At 42.4% G+C, this 18,137-nt stretch overlaps 2 protein-coding genes across 2 annotated transcripts; both read left to right on the forward strand.

The window, feature by feature from the left end:
* Positions 1-4,238: 4,238 nt before the first annotated feature.
* On the forward strand, positions 4,239-5,168 carry LOC123943633 (olfactory receptor 49-like). The gene has a single exon (XM_046007864.1). The coding sequence runs from the start codon at positions 4,239-4,241 to the stop codon at positions 5,166-5,168; it is 930 nt and encodes a 309-aa protein (XP_045863820.1).
* Positions 5,169-15,166: 9,998 nt separating this feature from the next.
* LOC123943301 (olfactory receptor 49) lies at positions 15,167-16,096 on the forward strand. The gene has a single exon (XM_046007343.1). It carries the CDS (start codon positions 15,167-15,169, stop codon positions 16,094-16,096), a length of 930 nt encoding a protein of 309 aa, XP_045863299.1.
* The last annotated feature ends 2,041 nt before the right edge of the window (positions 16,097-18,137 follow it).

Raw genomic sequence — 18,137 nt, forward strand, 5'->3', positions numbered from 1 at the left:
TCACAGAGGGGAGTCAATGTTCTCATTTCTCACCATGCCTGCCAGGTGCCCAATGATGGATGATCACCATTCAAAAGCTACAAGGCTTAAAAAGACCCTTTCTGATCTGGCAAGAGAAGGAATAAAAATCAATAAGCAGATCCAGCAGGTATATGTGTACCAGTTCACTCTTTACCCTCAGATGTCCAACTGTCTGGGCCTCCTCCTTTATGGGTCAGCGGTATAGTCTGCCTCTCACCGCCTGGTAAGGTGACTCCACAAGCAGTTGACAGGACATCTAAGTGTTTAGGGAGCAGTTCACCAACACTAGCCATCCTACCACATCAAGAACAGCCAGATTCTCAGAAGAGAGAAACCATGGTCAAATTAAATCAGTCGGCCATTTAAAAACAGAGAGCAACTGAAAGTCAGTCACTCTCTGGCCTTTCCAAACACACCACTGGCTCCTAAAATCATACTACTTACTGCAATCAACTGACATCAGCCAGTTTTATCCACTCTAAGTGGCAGTGTGTTGACCAAAGGAAGAAGGTGGGATTACACAGTAGTTGTCACTTGAATGGGTCAAGAGCCAAGTTGGGGACTATGTCCTAAGATCCTCTTACCAAGACTCTCCCAATGAAAAGTAAGTTCCATGGGGACTAGGAGCATGTTTCTTTCACTTACCACTCATAGTCATCCTCACTGCATAGCACAGTGCTTGGCACATAGTAGGTGCTCAGTGAACATGTGTTGAATGAGGATTAATTAATTAATGAAAAGTTTTCATCCCCCACACTCCAACTCATCCTTCAGGTCTCAGGTTTATAGAACTCCGTCAGGGACACCTTCCCTTGTCCTTCAGTCTAGCTCAGGATATCCTATGAGCTCTCCTTCAAGACACTCGCCATCATAGTAATTAACCACTTGTGAGATTGCTTAATGTCTTTGGTCCCCACAAGGCTCTGCCTGTACATCTCTGGCATCTAGACATTACTTGTCACATGTTAAGCACTCAGCAAAACTTTGTTGAATGGTTTGATAGCTGAACTTCTTTGTTATAATTAAACATCGTGAGGAGTTTTGAGTTTCTCAGCCAGAAAAAAGTAAAGTCTCCATCTCAAATTTGAAGAAAGTTAGAGGTAAGGCACCTCCCTAATTCCCTGTTGCCAGTGATGGTAATGAATCTCAGGGGAAGCACAGCTTCATCCTGCAAAAGAAGAGAGGGACTCACTAGACTGGTTAAGTTTGAGCTGTGTACCTTGTATATCTCCGAGTCCCATGGAGACCAAACAGAACCTCAAGCAGCCCCAGCCCGATGCCACGTCCACAGAGACAAGACGTCTGCCACTAATTGTTTACCCCAGAATCCTCTATGGGCACCATGACCCTGGAAAGGCATGTACCATTAGCCAGAAGCCTCTTAAGCCCAACTGAAGATGAGTCATATGAATCTGCACCAGTTGACATCTGTCTTTGCCTTAGTTTAGGAGGGATGAGCAAATAATTAAGTGTGTGTCTACATCCATTTCCCCAGGAAGGTGGCCCAGCAGGGGTACTGGGATAGGGCAGAAGCAATAGAAACTTCCTGAAAACTGGTGAACCCAGAAGTTCTGAGGAATACCCAAGATCGCTCATTTCTGAGGAGGTCTGGGGATGTGTTGGTGACAAAGGAGTTGGGGAGCATTTCGTAAGGAAGACTGGTTGTTGGAAAACATGGAGGTTTGTGACACATGCGCTACAAAGAGGACAGGACCTGCCTATGTCCATGACCTTCAGACCATGTTACAGCTCTGGAGCTTCCTTCACTTTGAATCTCTGGTGAGTCCCCGAAGAGGTGTGGTCCTCAGGCAACACTGTAGAGCCTGGAGTTTCCTGTGAAAACCAGGAGTCTCCATCATCGCAAGTGCCTTGTGAAGACAACTGAGCACCTCACCTGGTAGCTAGTAGGTAACCTGCACTGATGCATTTTGGGAATGGGGGAAGGGGAACCTGATAGTTCTGGACGCTCTGCCTAGAAACCTGTCATCTGTTTGCCGGTGCCACTGGCAGGCTATGGCCCATTTGATTTTTTTCATCATTCTCAGTATTCTGACTCAGATCCAGCTGTTGAGTCACAGAATCTCTAAAGCTTTTTCTCACTGTTTTCATGGACAGTCATTTGTTTCCCATTTGTCTCTCCCGAAGTGCTCTGCCCATCCCTTAACACAAGTGGTCTCACTGTGCTGGCTTCTCTTATGAGTTTGAACTTATTTTATAAGCAATAATTAAATGAGGAAAGACAAATCATCCACAATCCTCCCATCCTTACTGGCAATCATGTTAATTTTTAAGTGTTCTCATACAGTCCTTCTCCATCAAAATACATACTTCACATAGCTATAAAGTAGTGTGTTACCACTTTTCTGATGCAATCTTATCACATTATCCTGCTCCCTACAGAAGCTTGCCTTCACCTGTCAAATCTGTTAAAAAACAACCAATGGCAAGGTTGCCTAGTTCTTTACCCAGACCTCCATGGACAATATTAAACAATATAAAGACCAGAAATAACAATCATTTAAAATAATTCATCTAAAAATTGTTTAAAACAAACATCTGAATTTGAAACTGGCCAACGAACAATTCTGAATATCACCACTAATTGTTATTAACTTTGTTATCATATTTAGGATATTATCCCAAAATATTAAACATGATGACACATCTACAAATATATGCTCTCTTCCTCACTATATATCAGTTTCAAAGCACATGCTTCCCTCCCAACGTATCAATCAAATAATATAATAACAAGAAATTTGTAATAAACTGACAAAAATTTCTTACAGTAATATATCAGAAGGAAAGAGAAGCAAAATACATCATCTATGAGTATGGTAGGTAAGACAATAAGCACTAGATAAGAATGGAAAAATATAATGGAAATAAATCAAAATGTGCATAAAAGTGCCTCTGTGGGGCTACATGTGGTTCTTTTTATTCCACTTCTCTGTGTTTCCTAAACGTCCTTATAATGAGCTGACAATGCCTTCATATTTTTTTAACTTTTTGTTTAAATAGTTATGGCCCCAAATCCCGGTGTCTTTTCTCCAATTTGACTCTGATTTCCTCTTATTGTCCTACTAGAGTTTCAGTCACAAAGGGAGAATTTAAAATAGCTAACATTACACAGCTGCTTGCTCTGTGGCTAGCCTTGTGCTAAGTGTTGGGTATGCATCATTCATTTAAGCTCTGGGAGAACGCTTTACAAATATGCTGTTGTTGTTCCCATCAAGGAAAAGTTTTGGCGAGGTAGATAACCGGTCCTAGACAAGTTAGTGAATGATGGAGCTCAGGTGCAACCACCATCTCTAACTTAAATGCCTTCTGTAACAAGCTCTAGAGTAATTATTCCATCAATGTTTTCTACAAAGGTCTGTGATCCATTGGACACAGAAATTGCAGAGGGGTTTGTTTTAATATACTTGAGAGACCCTTGTACATTTCGGTGAATATGAAAAGAACCATCATCTATTCTAAAAGAAAGCAATGAAAGGAGCTTAATATAGAGTTTCTTTTTTTTAAATATTTTATTTATTTGACAGAGAAATCACAACTAGGCAGAGAGGCAGGCAGAGAGAGAGGAGGAAGCAGGCTCCCTGCGGAGCAGAGAGCCTGATGTGGGGCTCGATTCCAGGACCCTGGGATCATGACCTGAGCTAAAGGCAGAGGCTTTAACCCACTGAGCCACCCAGGCGCCCCAATATAGAGTTTCTTTTTTTTTTTTTTTTTTTTTTTTTTTTTAAAGATTTTATTTATTTGTCAGAGAGAGAGAGAGTACACACAAGCAGGCAGACAGAGAGGAGGAAGCAGGCTCCCTGCCGAGCAAGGAGCCAGATGCGGGACTCGATCCCAGGACCCCAGGATCATGACCTGAGCCGAAGGCAGCGGCTCAACCAACCGAGCCACCCAGGCGTCCCATAGAAAAAAGAGAAATAAAAATAATTGGTAAAGGCAAAACTTTCCCCAAAACAATACCAGAAAATTGATTTAAATTGGATTAGAATACGTGTGACTTGATGTTAACTCAATGAGGAATCTGGACAACAAGCCAGAGGAGGCCGAGAAAGGGACTGATAATTCCAAAAACAAAAGGACTCCTTCTGCTCTGAATCCTTCTTCCTTTCAGTTCCAAGTGCCCTCAGGTACCCAGAACACCACAACTCCTGATGCTGCACACCTCTGATTGGCCACCCCCAGCGGATGTCAGAGGAGCCATGAGGAACCACACCACTGTCACTGAGTTTGTCCTGCTGGGGCTCTCAGATGTCTGTGAGCTACAGATGCTAATCTTCCTGGGGCTGCTCCTGACCTACCTCCTCACTCTGCTGGGGAACCTCCTCATTGTGGGCATCACCCTCATAGACAGGCGCCTCCACACCCCAATGTACTACTTCCTCCGCAACTTTGCTGTCCTGGAGATCTGGTTCACCTCGGTCATCTTCCCCAAGATGCTGACCAACATCCTGACTGGATACAAGACCATTTCCCTCCCAGGCTGTTTCCTACAAAGTTTCCTCTATTTCTTCCTGGGCACCACTGAGTTCTTCCTACTGGCAGTGATGTCCTTTGACAGGTATGTGGCCATATGTAACCCCTTGCGTTATGCCACCATCATGAGCAAAAGGGTCTGTGTCCAGCTAGTTCTTTGTTCATGGATGACAGGATTCCTTCTCATCATTTTCCCAAGTTTCATTACTATACAACAGCCATTCTGTGGCCCCAATGTCATTAATCATTTCTTCTGTGACAACTTCCCACTCCTGGAGCTCATATGTGCAGACACGAGTCTCATAGAGCTCCTGGGCTTTATTACGGCCAACTTCAGTTTACTGGGCACGTTGTCCGTGACGGCCACCTGCTATGGCCACATCCTCCACACCATCCTGCGCATCCCCTCAGCCAAGGAGAGGCAGAAAGCCTTCTCAACCTGCTCCTCCCACATCATTGTCGTGTCTCTCTTCTATGGCAGCTGCATCTTCATGTACGTCCGGTCAGGGAAGGGCAACGAGGGAGAGGACAAAAACAAGGTGGTGGCCTTGCTCAACACCGTGGTGACCCCAATGCTCAATCCCTTCATCTACACCCTGAGGAACAAACAGGTGAAGCAGGTGTTTAGGGAGCAGGCAGGCAGACTCTTCTTATAAAGCCATGGAACTAGGACGCTGGAGCTAATATTCCCAGGCAAGCTAAGGGACTATCAGGTCCCAGCAAGAAAATGAGACTTCCCCACTTAGAAAATTCTCGGATGCCATGTTTCTAGGGTATCAGTCACTATGCAATTCAGCATGAACTCATGATTTCTCTAGACCATCAAGGCTTTTTTATTAATTATCAGATTTGAATTACTCTCTTCATTCCATCTGTGTCTGCCTGGACTCCCAACAGAATATAAAGAGCTCTTTGGGAGCAGGTAATAGATCTCAACTCAAGCACCAACCCATTGGCACTGACCACATAAATACTCAATTAAGTGCTTGCAGACTAATTGGATTGTTTTGTGTCTGTTGCTCCAACACCCTCAGAAGAGAGAACAGTCCTCTGTTAGCACTGCCCTCATTTCACACTCACACTGCTGTCACAGTAACACATCAGCAAGAACTCAACAAAGGACTAAGGCTGACTCCTTATTATTTGTGTATAAGCTACTTACGGTCTTTTAGTACTAAAATTCATAGAAATTCCTCATTCCTATTGACAAAGGCTCTTCGACCTACTAGTCGGTTTCTTTTCTTTAGCCTCAGTTTTCTCCTCTGTAAAATGGGAATGCAATGCCCATTCCAAAGGAGTATGATGAGAGTCAAATGAGATATCTATGCAAGATGCCTCAAGTAGTGACCGGCACATAGTAAGTCCTCAATAAATGTTAGTTCATTTCCTCCATGTTCATCCTACCTTCCCTCACTTCTTTCTGAAGTTCACCCCAGTTGTCAGCAAAACGATTTCTATTCAAAATGCTATAAATTGTGTATTCCAGGGATGCCTGGGTGGCTCAGTCATTAAGCCTCTGCCTCTGGCTCAGGTCAGGATCCCAGGGTCCTGGAATCGAGCCCCGCATCAGGTTCCTTGCTCAGCGGGAACTCTCCTTCTCCATTTCCCACTCCCCCTGCTTCTGTTCCCTCTCTTGCTGTCTCTCTCTCTCTGTGTCAAATAAATAAATAATTTTTTTAAATGTGTATTGCAAATGTTGTAGTAAATACTATGTAAAGTAAAATACACAATCTGACCTATTGAAGTTTGTTGCTAAAATGTTCACTAATCATGAAGGAAAAAATAAAGACACACTGGCAAATAAACAAATATTTAATTAATTAATTAATTACTGTATTTTTTCATTCCAAAAGAACTATTACACAAATATCATGTTCAAGAAAATGTATTATGTGGCCTGGAATATAAAATTTAATCTATGTCTTTGAAAAATTTGAAATCTAATAAGGAAGATAGAAAGTACAAGTAACTATAATTCAGGATAGAAAAGGATCTGTGTAAGAAAAAAACCATGCGTGACTCTTCCACAACAAATGTGAAAACCAGGAGGAAATGGATGATTTCCTAGAAAAAGAGCATTCTCAAAAAACTAAAAAGAAATAGAAAAACATGTAATTAGATAATAATAAGAATAATAAGAATCCTTACCAAAGAAGGATTTCAAAATGGGATTAGATACCTTCTATAAACCCAAAAGCCATGTCCTTAACAACAAAAAACAAACAACCCAATTCTACAAATGGCGATACACACATGAAAAGGTGTGTACCATCACTAATCATTAGGGAATTGCACGTCAAAATCACAATGAGCTGCTGCTTCATACTCATTAAGATGGTTCATATTTTATAAATGTTAAAAACAGAAAGTAACAACTGTTGGCAAGAAGGTAGAGAAATTAGAGCCCTTGTGCTTCGCTGGTGGGAATGTAAAATGGTGCAGCTGCTGCGGAAAACACTATGGCAGTTCCTGAAAGATGAACAGATTTACTATACAAGCCAGCCATTCCACTTCTGGGTATATACCCAAAAGTACTGAAAGCAGGGACCCAAGCAGACATTTGTACATCTACATTTATAGCAGCATTATACACAGTAGTCAAAAATATGGGAACAACTCAAATGTCTGTTGATGAATGAATGGATCAAAAAATGGATCAACAAAAAAATGAATGGTATATAGATAAGATGGAATGTTGTCTGCCTTAGAAAGGAATGAAATTCCGGGCGCCTGGGTGGCTCAGTGGGTTAAGCCTCTGCCTTTGGCTCGGGTCATGATCTCAGGGTCCTGAGATCAAGCCCCACATCGGGCTCTCTGCTCAGTGGGGATCCTGCTTCCCCCTCTCTCTCTGCCTACTTGTGATCTCTCTCTGTCAAATAAATTTTTTTAAATCTTTTAAAAAAAAAAAAGGAATGAAATTCTGACACATGCTGCCGTGTGGATGAACCCTGAAGACATTCTGCTAAGTGAAATAAGCCAGACACAAAAGTACAAATAACATATGATGCCACTTATGTGAGGTATCTGGAGTAGTCAAAATCATGGAGACAGAAGATAGAATGGTGGTCACCAGGGATTGGAGGTGAGTGTGGGAATGGAGAGTTATTATTTAATGGAAACAGAGTTTTGGTTTGGGATGATGAAAAAGTTCTGGAGATGGGGAATTGTGATGATTGCGCAACACTATGAATGTACTTAATGTCACCGAATGGTACACTTTAAAATGGTTAAAATGGGGGCACCTGGGTGGCTCAGTGGGTTAAGCCTCTGCCTTCGGCTCAGATCATGATCCTACGGTCCTGGAATCGAGCCCCGCATTGGGCTCTCTGCTCCACAGGGAGCCTGCTTTCTCCTCTCTCTGCCTGCCTCTCTGCCTACTTGTGATCTCTGTCTGTCAAATAAATAAAATAAATAAATAAATAAATAAATAAAATAAAAAAATAAAATGGTTAAAATGGCAAATTTTATGTTCCATGTCTTTTAACACAGTAAGAAAAATACAGATTCCAGAACAAAACTATGTTATCTTTGACTCCCCTCTTTCTCTCCTATCCTGGAGTCAATCTATCGGCAAATTCTGTGAGTTATACTGCCAAAATACATACAGCATCCCACCACTTCTAACCATCAGCAGCACTACCATCTGTGCTCACACCACCTTCCATTTTCTCTGGGTTCACCACCCCCTATATGCCACCACTGCCCCATCCTCATATCCCTGGAAGAGGGCAGGGGTAGAAAACACAGGTAAGCGGAAGGTGGGCTTGCACAGTTAAGGCAGATGAAGCCAAGAACACACATCCTTTCCCTCTGAAGATTTCCCACCTGAAAGTGGCCTTAGGTGTTGGAAGGGTACCTTTTCACTTTCAGTGATGTTCAGAATTCTAACAATTATATAGGAACGGGCAATTTAAAAACCCCATTCTTTGGACTTGCACTGAATGGAGGACTTCTAAAATAATAAAGGGACAGAAAATTCATCATACCTGTCCTGAATTCTATCCAAGGGTCAAGGAAAAAATAACAGCATGAACAGGTTTGAATAGGTATGCAGCAAGGGGTAGATGGAAAATGCATGCTACAAATAAGGGATTATTATTCGTAAGATACAAAGACAAGCCACTGAATAGATAAATGAGCAAAGGATATGCAGAGACACGTAACAGAAAAGCAACCCAAAGGGCCAGGAAATAAGTGAAAAGTCATTCGACCATATTAATAGTCAGGACAATTCAAATGAAAATAATAACCCTTTAGATGATTGCTGTATTTTTCATTTTTGTAAGCAATAATGGTGTTATCTTTACATTTTTAAAGAGTACTATGGCTTTAATACTCTGAAATATTTACAGATGAAATTATATAATGTCTGGGATTTGCTTCACAATACTGTGGGAAAGGGGAAAGTAGCTGGTAGTGTAGGTGAGGAAAGGATGACCACGACCTGGTTATTGTCAAAGCTAGCTAATGAGTACGTGAAGTTTCCTTGTATAATCTGTCTACTTCTGGAAATGTTTGAAATTTCCATAATAAAAGGTTTAAATGAAAAGATAACAGAAATGCTTCAAACAGGAGGGAATATGGCAATGACCTTGAGTAGTACCCATGGCAATGCAACAAGAAAAAATATGAATTGTTGCACAGGCAGAACCTCCTAGGGCTTGGGTACTGAAAAGGTAAAATATCAGAGAGAAAAAAACACAAAGGAGAGCCCCAGGTATTGAGTCTAGGCAATTAGAAAGATGATATCACACAGGCAGAGCAATTAGGAGAAAATCTGGCTTGGGAGGTTCAAAGTTGGATCTGTCTTAGATAACTCTCTTGTGGGCACAGCAAATTTGGGACAAGAATGTTGACTGGGAAGAGGAACTCTTCACAACAGTTTCCAGTGGCATTGGAATTGGTCCCTTTGTCCATTTCTCAAGCTTATTGTTTAGTATATAGCAAAGAAAGCTGTCCAACAACTGGATTATCATAAAACTGAGAAGAGAGTTATGATGTCAGTATTTGTAAGCTTGTCCCTAACCACTCAGACAATGAAGTCTCTCTATTCAAATCCAGGAAGTGGCAAATACTGCTCTCTGAGAGTTTATGTGAGAATTCTTAATGTAAACTAAGCTCAAGATTTAGAATATAAGAAAGTTCAAAGTAGCTTTCATCATCAGGGAGCTCAAGAACAAAGGTACAGAAGATAAGATATCTATACCCGGATCACCCTGTATTATATGCCCCACCAGGACACCTCAAAAGTAAAAGCTAGGCTCCTGAAGAGAACTGTATTCATTACCTGCCATTGCGGGTACTCTCCCTAAACTTGGCACCTTAAAACAACAAGCATTTATTAGCTCACAGTGTCTGAGTTAGGAATCAGGACATGACAAACCTGTCCTTTCCTCTTTTGACACTTTCCTCCAAGTTCTGCGGGCAGGGAGGTTTTGGAAAGACGCAGGCCAGCTCTGTGGGACTCAGCCTCAGTCTCACTTCCTCATAGACACATTCACCCTGGTGCTCCTTTTGTAGTGACTAAACTTTTGCCCTATCCTGAAACGATGGCTCTTGTGCCCTGTCCTGGGAATTGGATCCTGGACAGTGCTTCTGTCCTGATCCTGAGGACCTGCCTATTCTTTCACCCACTGAGGATATGATTTCTCCTTAGCTCTCCCGACAGTTTATCCCCCAACCTCTCAAGAAACTATAGTCACACTCCTGAACTACCAGCTAACCAAAAACTTCTGACACCTGCAGATAGACTTCCCAGATATCAATGGGCTGCAGTCTACCCAGACCACCACCGATTCCCTCCTCAAGGATCCTCTTTCTGTGTTCTGCCTACCTAGACAAGCCTGATCCTTTTCAAGATTTTATCCTCCGACCATAGTTTCTTTGATCATGCCTTCAATCTACATTTTCCTGCCATTATTTTTTTTCCTAAACATGTAACTCTTCATCAAAAGTAGTGAAGATTTTTCTCTGTGATTTCTCCTCCATCCCCAAAAATAAGTCCCTTCATCTCTTTTCCTGTTCTTCTTGCCTGCTCCAATTTCTTCTTCCTACCATCCCCCAGAGTGATGACTTTTTAAAGTATAACAAGTATAACAAGATTGTGTCAACTTCTCTGCTGAAGACCTTCCGTAGCTTCCAGTTGCACTTGGAATGCATCATCCTCCCTGTAGGCCAGGTCTTCAAGGCTCTGCAAATTTTGAACCCAGCACAACACTCCAGCCAAATCTCACAACACCATCACCCTCTTCCTGACTCACTGGGCCTCTTGCTGTGCTTCAGGAACACCAGCTCTTTGCCATATCATGGCCTTGAAATACTCTGTTCTCTTTGCTTGGAAACTTTCGTGACCAGTCAGCTGGACAACCCTGATTCTGCCTTCATGTCTGAGCTATAGTCATACTTTCTCGGGCATGACTTTCCTGGCATTCATCTAAGGCAGGTCTCACTAGGATTTCTCTCCTCAAACACCCACTCTATACATTCACAGTCCTTACAATGTCTTGTTAGTGTATATATATTAACATGTGTTCCTCTTCTGAGTGTTGGTTTGAGAAAGAGACTAATTTCCCAGTTTCAGGACAGTAAATCAGGCTCCTTTTCTTTCAGATGAGGAGCCCTTTACCCAGAAACAAAGGTTCACATAATAAGGATAAAACCATTGTCAGGGAAGAAAAGGGGATTCCATGGAAGAAAAGGGAATAAGTCTAGTCACAGAGGGGAGTCAATGTTCTCATTTCTCACCATGCCTGCCAGGTGCCCAATGATGGATGATCACCATTCAAAAGCTACAAGGCTTAAAAAGACCCTTTCTGATCTGGCAAGAGAAGGAATAAAAATCAATAAGCAGATCCAGCAGGTATATGTGTACCAGTTCACTCTTTACCCTCAGATGTCCAACTGTCTGGGCCTCCTCCTTTATGGGTCAGCGGTATAGTCTGCCTCTCACCGCCTGGTAAGGTGACTCCACAAGCAGTTGACAGGACATCTAAGTGTTTAGGGAGCAGTTCACCAACACTAGCCATCCTACCACATCAAGAACAGCCAGATTCTCAGAAGAGAGAAACCATGGTCAAATTAAATCAGTCGGCCATTTAAAAACAGAGAGCAACTGAAAGTCAGTCACTCTCTGGCCTTTCCAAACACACCACTGGCTCCTAAAATCATACTACTTACTGCAATCAACTGACATCAGCCAGTTTTATCCACTCTAAGTGGCAGTGTGTTGACCAAAGGAAGAAGGTGGGATTACACAGTAGTTGTCACTTGAATGGGTCAAGAGCCAAGTTGGGGACTATGTCCTAAGATCCTCTTACCAAGACTCTCCCAATGAAAAGTAAGTTCCATGGGGACTAGGAGCATGTTTCTTTCACTTACCACTCATAGTCATCCTCACTGCATAGCACAGTGCTTGGCACATAGTAGGTGCTCAGTGAACATGTGTTGAATGAGGATTAATTAATTAATGAAAAGTTTTCATCCCCCACACTCCAACTCATCCTTCAGGTCTCAGGTTTATAGAACTCCGTCAGGGACACCTTCCCTTGTCCTTCAGTCTAGCTCAGGATATCCTATGAGCTCTCCTTCAAGACACTCGCCATCATAGTAATTAACCACTTGTGAGATTGCTTAATGTCTTTGGTCCCCACAAGGCTCTGCCTGTACATCTCTGGCATCTAGACATTACTTGTCACATGTTAAGCACTCAGCAAAACTTTGTTGAATGGTTTGATAGCTGAACTTCTTTGTTATAATTAAACATCGTGAGGAGTTTTGAGTTTCTCAGCCAGAAAAAAGTAAAGTCTCCATCTCAAATTTGAAGAAAGTTAGAGGTAAGGCACCTCCCTAATTCCCTGTTGCCAGTGATGGTAATGAATCTCAGGGGAAGCACAGCTTCATCCTGCAAAAGAAGAGAGGGACTCACTAGACTGGTTAAGTTTGAGCTGTGTACCTTGTATATCTCCGAGTCCCATGGAGACCAAACAGAACCTCAAGCAGCCCCGGCCCGATGCCACGTCCACAGAGACAAGACGTCTGCCACTAATTGTTTACCCCAGAATCCTCTATGGGCACCATGACCCTGGAAAGGCATGTACCATTAGCCAGAAGCCTCTTAAGCCCAACTGAAGATGAGTCATATGAATCTGCACCAGTTGACATCTGTCTTTGCCTTAGTTTAGGAGGGATGAGCAAATAATTAAGTGTGTGTCTACATCCATTTCCCCAGGAAGGTGGCCCAGCAGGGGTACTGGGATAGGGCAGAAGCAATAGAAACTTCCTGAAAACTGGTGAACCCAGAAGTTCTGAGGAATACCCAAGATCGCTCATTTCTGAGGAGGTCTGGGGATGTGTTGGTGACAAAGGAGTTGGGGAGCATTTCGTAAGGAAGACTGGTTGTTGGAAAACATGGAGGTTTGTGACACATGCGCTACAAAGAGGACAGGACCTGCCTATGTCCATGACCTTCAGACCATGTTACAGCTCTGGAGCTTCCTTCACTTTGAATCTCTGGTGAGTCCCCGAAGAGGTGTGGTCCTCAGGCAACACTGTAGAGCCTGGAGTTTCCTGTGAAAACCAGGAGTCTCCATCATCGCAAGTGCCTTGTGAAGACAACTGAGCACCTCACCTGGTAGCTAGTAGGTAACCTGCACTGATGCATTTTGGGAATGGGGGAAGGGGAACCTGATAGTTCTGGACGCTCTGCCTAGAAACCTGTCATCTGTTTGCCGGTGCCACTGGCAGGCTATGGCCCATTTGATTTTTTTCATCATTCTCAGTATTCTGACTCAGATCCAGCTGTTGAGTCACAGAATCTCTAAAGCTTTTTCTCACTGTTTTCATGGACAGTCATTTGTTTCCCATTTGTCTCTCCCGAAGTGCTCTGCCCATCCCTTAACACAAGTGGTCTCACTGTGCTGGCTTCTCTTATGAGTTTGAACTTATTTTATAAGCAATAATTAAATGAGGAAAGACAAATCATCCACAATCCTCCCATCCTTACTGGCAATCATGTTAATTTTTAAGTGTTCTCATACAGTCCTTCTCCATCAAAATACATACTTCACATAGCTATAAAGTAGTGTGTTACCACTTTTCTGATGCAATCTTATCACATTATCCTGCTCCCTACAGAAGCTTGCCTTCACCTGTCAAATCTGTTAAAAAACAACCAATGGCAAGGTTGCCTAGTTCTTTACCCAGACCTCCATGGACAATATTAAACAATATAAAGACCAGAAATAACAATCATTTAAAATAATTCATCTAAAAATTGTTTAAAACAAACATCTGAATTTGAAACTGGCCAACGAACAATTCTGAATATCACCACTAATTGTTATTAACTTTGTTATCATATTTAGGATATTATCCCAAAATATTAAACATGATGACACATCTACAAATATATGCTCTCTTCCTCACTATATATCAGTTTCAAAGCACATGCTTCCCTCCCAACGTATCAATCAAATAATATAATAACAAGAAATTTGTAATAAACTGACAAAAATTTCTTACAGTAATATATCAGAAGGAAAGAGAAGCAAAATACATCATCTATGAGTATGGTAGGTAAGACAATAAGCACTAGATAAGAATGGAAAAATATAATGGAAATAAATCAAAATGTGCATAAAAGTGCCTCTGTGGGGCTACATGTGGTTCTTTTTATTCCACTTCTCTGTGTTTCCTAAACGTCCTTATAATGAGCTGACAATGCCTTCATATTTTTTTAACTTTTTGTTTAAATAGTTATGGCCCCAAATCCCGGTGTCTTTTCTCCAATTTGACTCTGATTTCCTCTTATTGTCCTACTAGAGTTTCAGTCACAAAGGGAGAATTTAAAATAGCTAACATTACACAGCTGCTTGCTCTGTGGCTAGCCTTGTGCTAAGTGTTGGGTATGCATCATTCATTTAAGCTCTGGGAGAACGCTTTACAAATATGCTGTTGTTGTTCCCATCAAGGAAAAGTTTTGGCGAGGTAGATAACCGGTCCTAGACAAGTTAGTGAATGATGGAGCTCAGGTGCAACCACCATCTCTAACTTAAATGCCTTCTGTAACAAGCTCTAGAGTAATTATTCCATCAATGTTTTCTACAAAGGTCTGTGATCCATTGGACACAGAAATTGCAGAGGGGTTTGTTTTAATATACTTGAGAGACCCTTGTACATTTCGGTGAATATGAAAAGAGCCATCATCTAATCCAAAAGAAAGGAATGAAAGGAGCTTAATACAGAGTTTCCTAGCGGGGAGTCTGCTTCTCTCTCTGACCCTCTCCCCTCTCATGCTTTCTCTTTCATTCTCTCTCTCAAATAAATAAATAATTTTTTAAAAAGAAAGAAAGAAACATGAGAAATGAAAAATAATTGATAAAGGCAGTACTTTCCCCCAAAGAATAACAGAAAATTGATTTAAATTGGGTCAGAGTATGTGTGACTTGATATTAACTCAATGAGGAATCTGGACAAGCCTGAGGAGGCCAAGAAAGGGAATGATAGATCCAAAGAAACAAAAGGACTCCTTCAGCTGAAAATGGAACACTCATCCCCCTTTCCTTTCAGTTCCAAGTGCCCTCAGGTACCCAGAACACCACAACTCCTGATGCTGCACACCTCTGATTGGCCACCCCCAGCGGATGTCAGAGGAGCCATGAGGAACCACACCACTGTCACTGAGTTTGTCCTGCTGGGGCTCTCAGATGTCTGTGAGCTACAGATGCTAATCTTCCTGGGGCTGCTCCTGACCTACCTCCTCACTCTGCTGGGGAACCTCCTCATTGTGGGCATCACCCTCATAGACAGGCGCCTCCACACCCCAATGTACTACTTCCTCCGCAACTTTGCTGTCCTGGAGATCTGGTTCACCTCGGTCATCTTCCCCAAGATGCTGACCAACATCCTGAATGGATACAAAACCATCTCTCTCACAGGTTGCTTTCTCCAGTTTTTCCTCTATTTCTTCCTGGGCACCACTGAGTTCTTCCTACTGGCAGTGATGTCCTTTGACAGGTATGTGGCCATATGTAACCCCTTGCGTTATGCCACCATCATGAGCAAAAGGGTCTGTGTCCAGCTAGTTCTTTGTTCATGGATGACAGGATTCCTTCTTATCATCTTTCCAAGTTTCATCACTTTTCAACAGCCATTCTGTGGCCCCAATGTCATTAATCATTTCTTCTGTGACAACTTCCCACTCCTGGAGCTCATATGTGCAGACACGAGTCTCATAGAGCTCCTGGGCTTTATTACGGCCAACTTCAGTTTACTGGGCACGTTGTCCGTGACGGCCACCTGCTATGGCCACATCCTCCACACCATCCTGCGCATCCCCTCAGCCAAGGAGAGGCAGAAAGCCTTCTCAACCTGCTCCTCCCACATCATTGTCGTGTCTCTCTTCTATGGCAGCTGCATCTTCATGTACGTCCGATCAGGGAAGGGCAACGAGGGAGAGGACAAAAACAAGGTGGTGGCCTTGCTCAACACCGTGGTGACCCCGATGCTCAATCCCTTCATCTACACCCTGAGGAACAAACAGGTGAAGCAGGTGTTTAGAGAGCGAATGAGCAAGCTCATCTCATAAAAATGAGCTGGGCCTGAGAGAGGGCAAGTTTATCTCCTTGCCTAAACCTCTATAAAGGCAGTCCTGTCCTAATACCCATGAACTATCTCCTTCTTGACAGTTTTCACCATGTGTTCTAATCTACAGTGGTTTCTTACACGTATTATTGGCTCATGCAATCTTCTCAGAGGGTACAGAAAATTCAGTATCCACTGCTATGTTGGTATGTGTTCATACTTCTGACCCTGTACTATATCTGAGTTTCTCAGTCTCGTCTCATTTTAAGTTATAACAATAAACAGGGGTGCCTGGATGGCTCAGTTGGTTGAGCAGTTGACTCAGCTTCAGCTCTGGTCATGATCTCAGGGTCATGCGATCAAGCCCCGAGTTCAACTTTGCACTGAGTGTGTAGTCTGCTTGAGATTCTCTTCTGCCTCCTTTCTCCCCACCCTGCTCGCACTCTCTCTCTCTCTCAAATAAATAAATAGATAATATTTTTTAAAAGTTATAATGACAAAGAGCAATCATCTTCACTAGAACCTTTCATAACTGATAAAAAGATCCTCTACAAGAATATACTCATGAGGGGCACCTCGGTGGCTCAGTTGGTTTAGCAACTGCCTTTGGCTCAGGTCACGATCCTGGAGTCCTGGGATCCAGTCCCACATCGGGCTCCCTTCTCAGCAGGGAGTCTGCTTTTCCCTCTGACACTCTCCCCTCTCGTGCTTCCTCTCTCAAGTAAATAAATAAAATCTTTTTTTAAGAAAGAATATATTGATGATAAACTTCATAAATAAGACATATATGGAAAATTTAATGAGGTGAAATATCCAAGACATAATAAAGTGAAGAAAGTATCAGGTATAAGGGACATCTGGGTGGCTCAGTCAGTTGAGTGTCTACCTTCAGCTCAGGTCATGAACCCAGGGCCCTGAGATCTGGTCCTACATCAAGCTCCCTGCTCAGTGGGGATCCTGCTTCTCCCTCTCCCTCTACCCGTCCCCCAACCTGGTACACTCTCTCTCTCTCTCTCTCTCTCTCTCTCTCTGCTCCCTCACTCTCTCAAATAAATAAATAAATAATATCTTTTTAAAAAAAGAAAGTAGATGTGCCTGGGTGGCTCAGTCGTTGGGCGTCTGCCTTCTGCTGGGGTTTTGATCCCAGGATCCTGGGATCAAGCCCCACGTCGGGCTCCCTGCTCAGTGGGAACCCTGCTGTCCCTCTCCCACTGCCCCTGCTTGAGTTCCCTCTCTCAGTGTCTCTGTCAAATAAATAAATAAAATCTTTTTTTAAAAAAAGTATCAAGTATTAAAACACTAAATCAAGGTGTGTCTGGGTGGCTCAGTCATTAACCATCTGCCTTCAGCTCAGGTCATGATCCCAGGGTCCTGGGATCAAGCCCTGTATCTGCTCCCTGCTCAGCAGGAAGTCTGCTTCTCCCTCTCCCACTTTCTGTGCTTATGTTCCTTCTCTCGCTGTGTATCTCTCTGTTAAATAAATAAATAAAATCTTAAAAAAAAAACATGAAATCAAGAACTAACAAATAGAAAAATCAAACTCGAAATATAATCTGAAAAGATAATACAATACACATAAGGATTTAATAAATGATTAAGTAGGCTTTCTAATCAGTTTAAAAAAAAGGAGTTCAAATCAATAAATGATGTCAAGATTATTGCCTAACTACGTAGAAATTTTCCTTTCAGAAATATTAGGATTAGTACTTGGTTGGTTGGTTGGGGAAGATGGGGAAGTTTAAAGCAGAAGAATAATTTAAAAGTGGTACACACCTTAAGTACTTATTTGAAATTAAGTCTATAAGCAAATATGTATTCACTAATTTAAAAATATCCTTTTCAGGGCGGCTGGGTGGCTCAGTGGGTTAAAGCCTCTGCCTTCAGCTCAGGTCATGATCCCAGAGTCCTGGGATCGAGCCCCGCATCAGGCTTTCTGCTTGGCGGAGAGCCTGCTTCCATTTCTCTCTCTCTGCCTGCCTCTCTGCCTACTTGTGATCTCTGTCTGTTGAATAAATAAATAAAAATCTTTAAAAAAAATAAAATAT

The sequence above is a fragment of the Meles meles genome, chromosome 6, assembly GCF_922984935.1.
Source record: "Meles meles chromosome 6, mMelMel3.1 paternal haplotype, whole genome shotgun sequence".
NCBI classification, from domain to species: Eukaryota; Metazoa; Chordata; class Mammalia; order Carnivora; family Mustelidae; genus Meles; species Meles meles.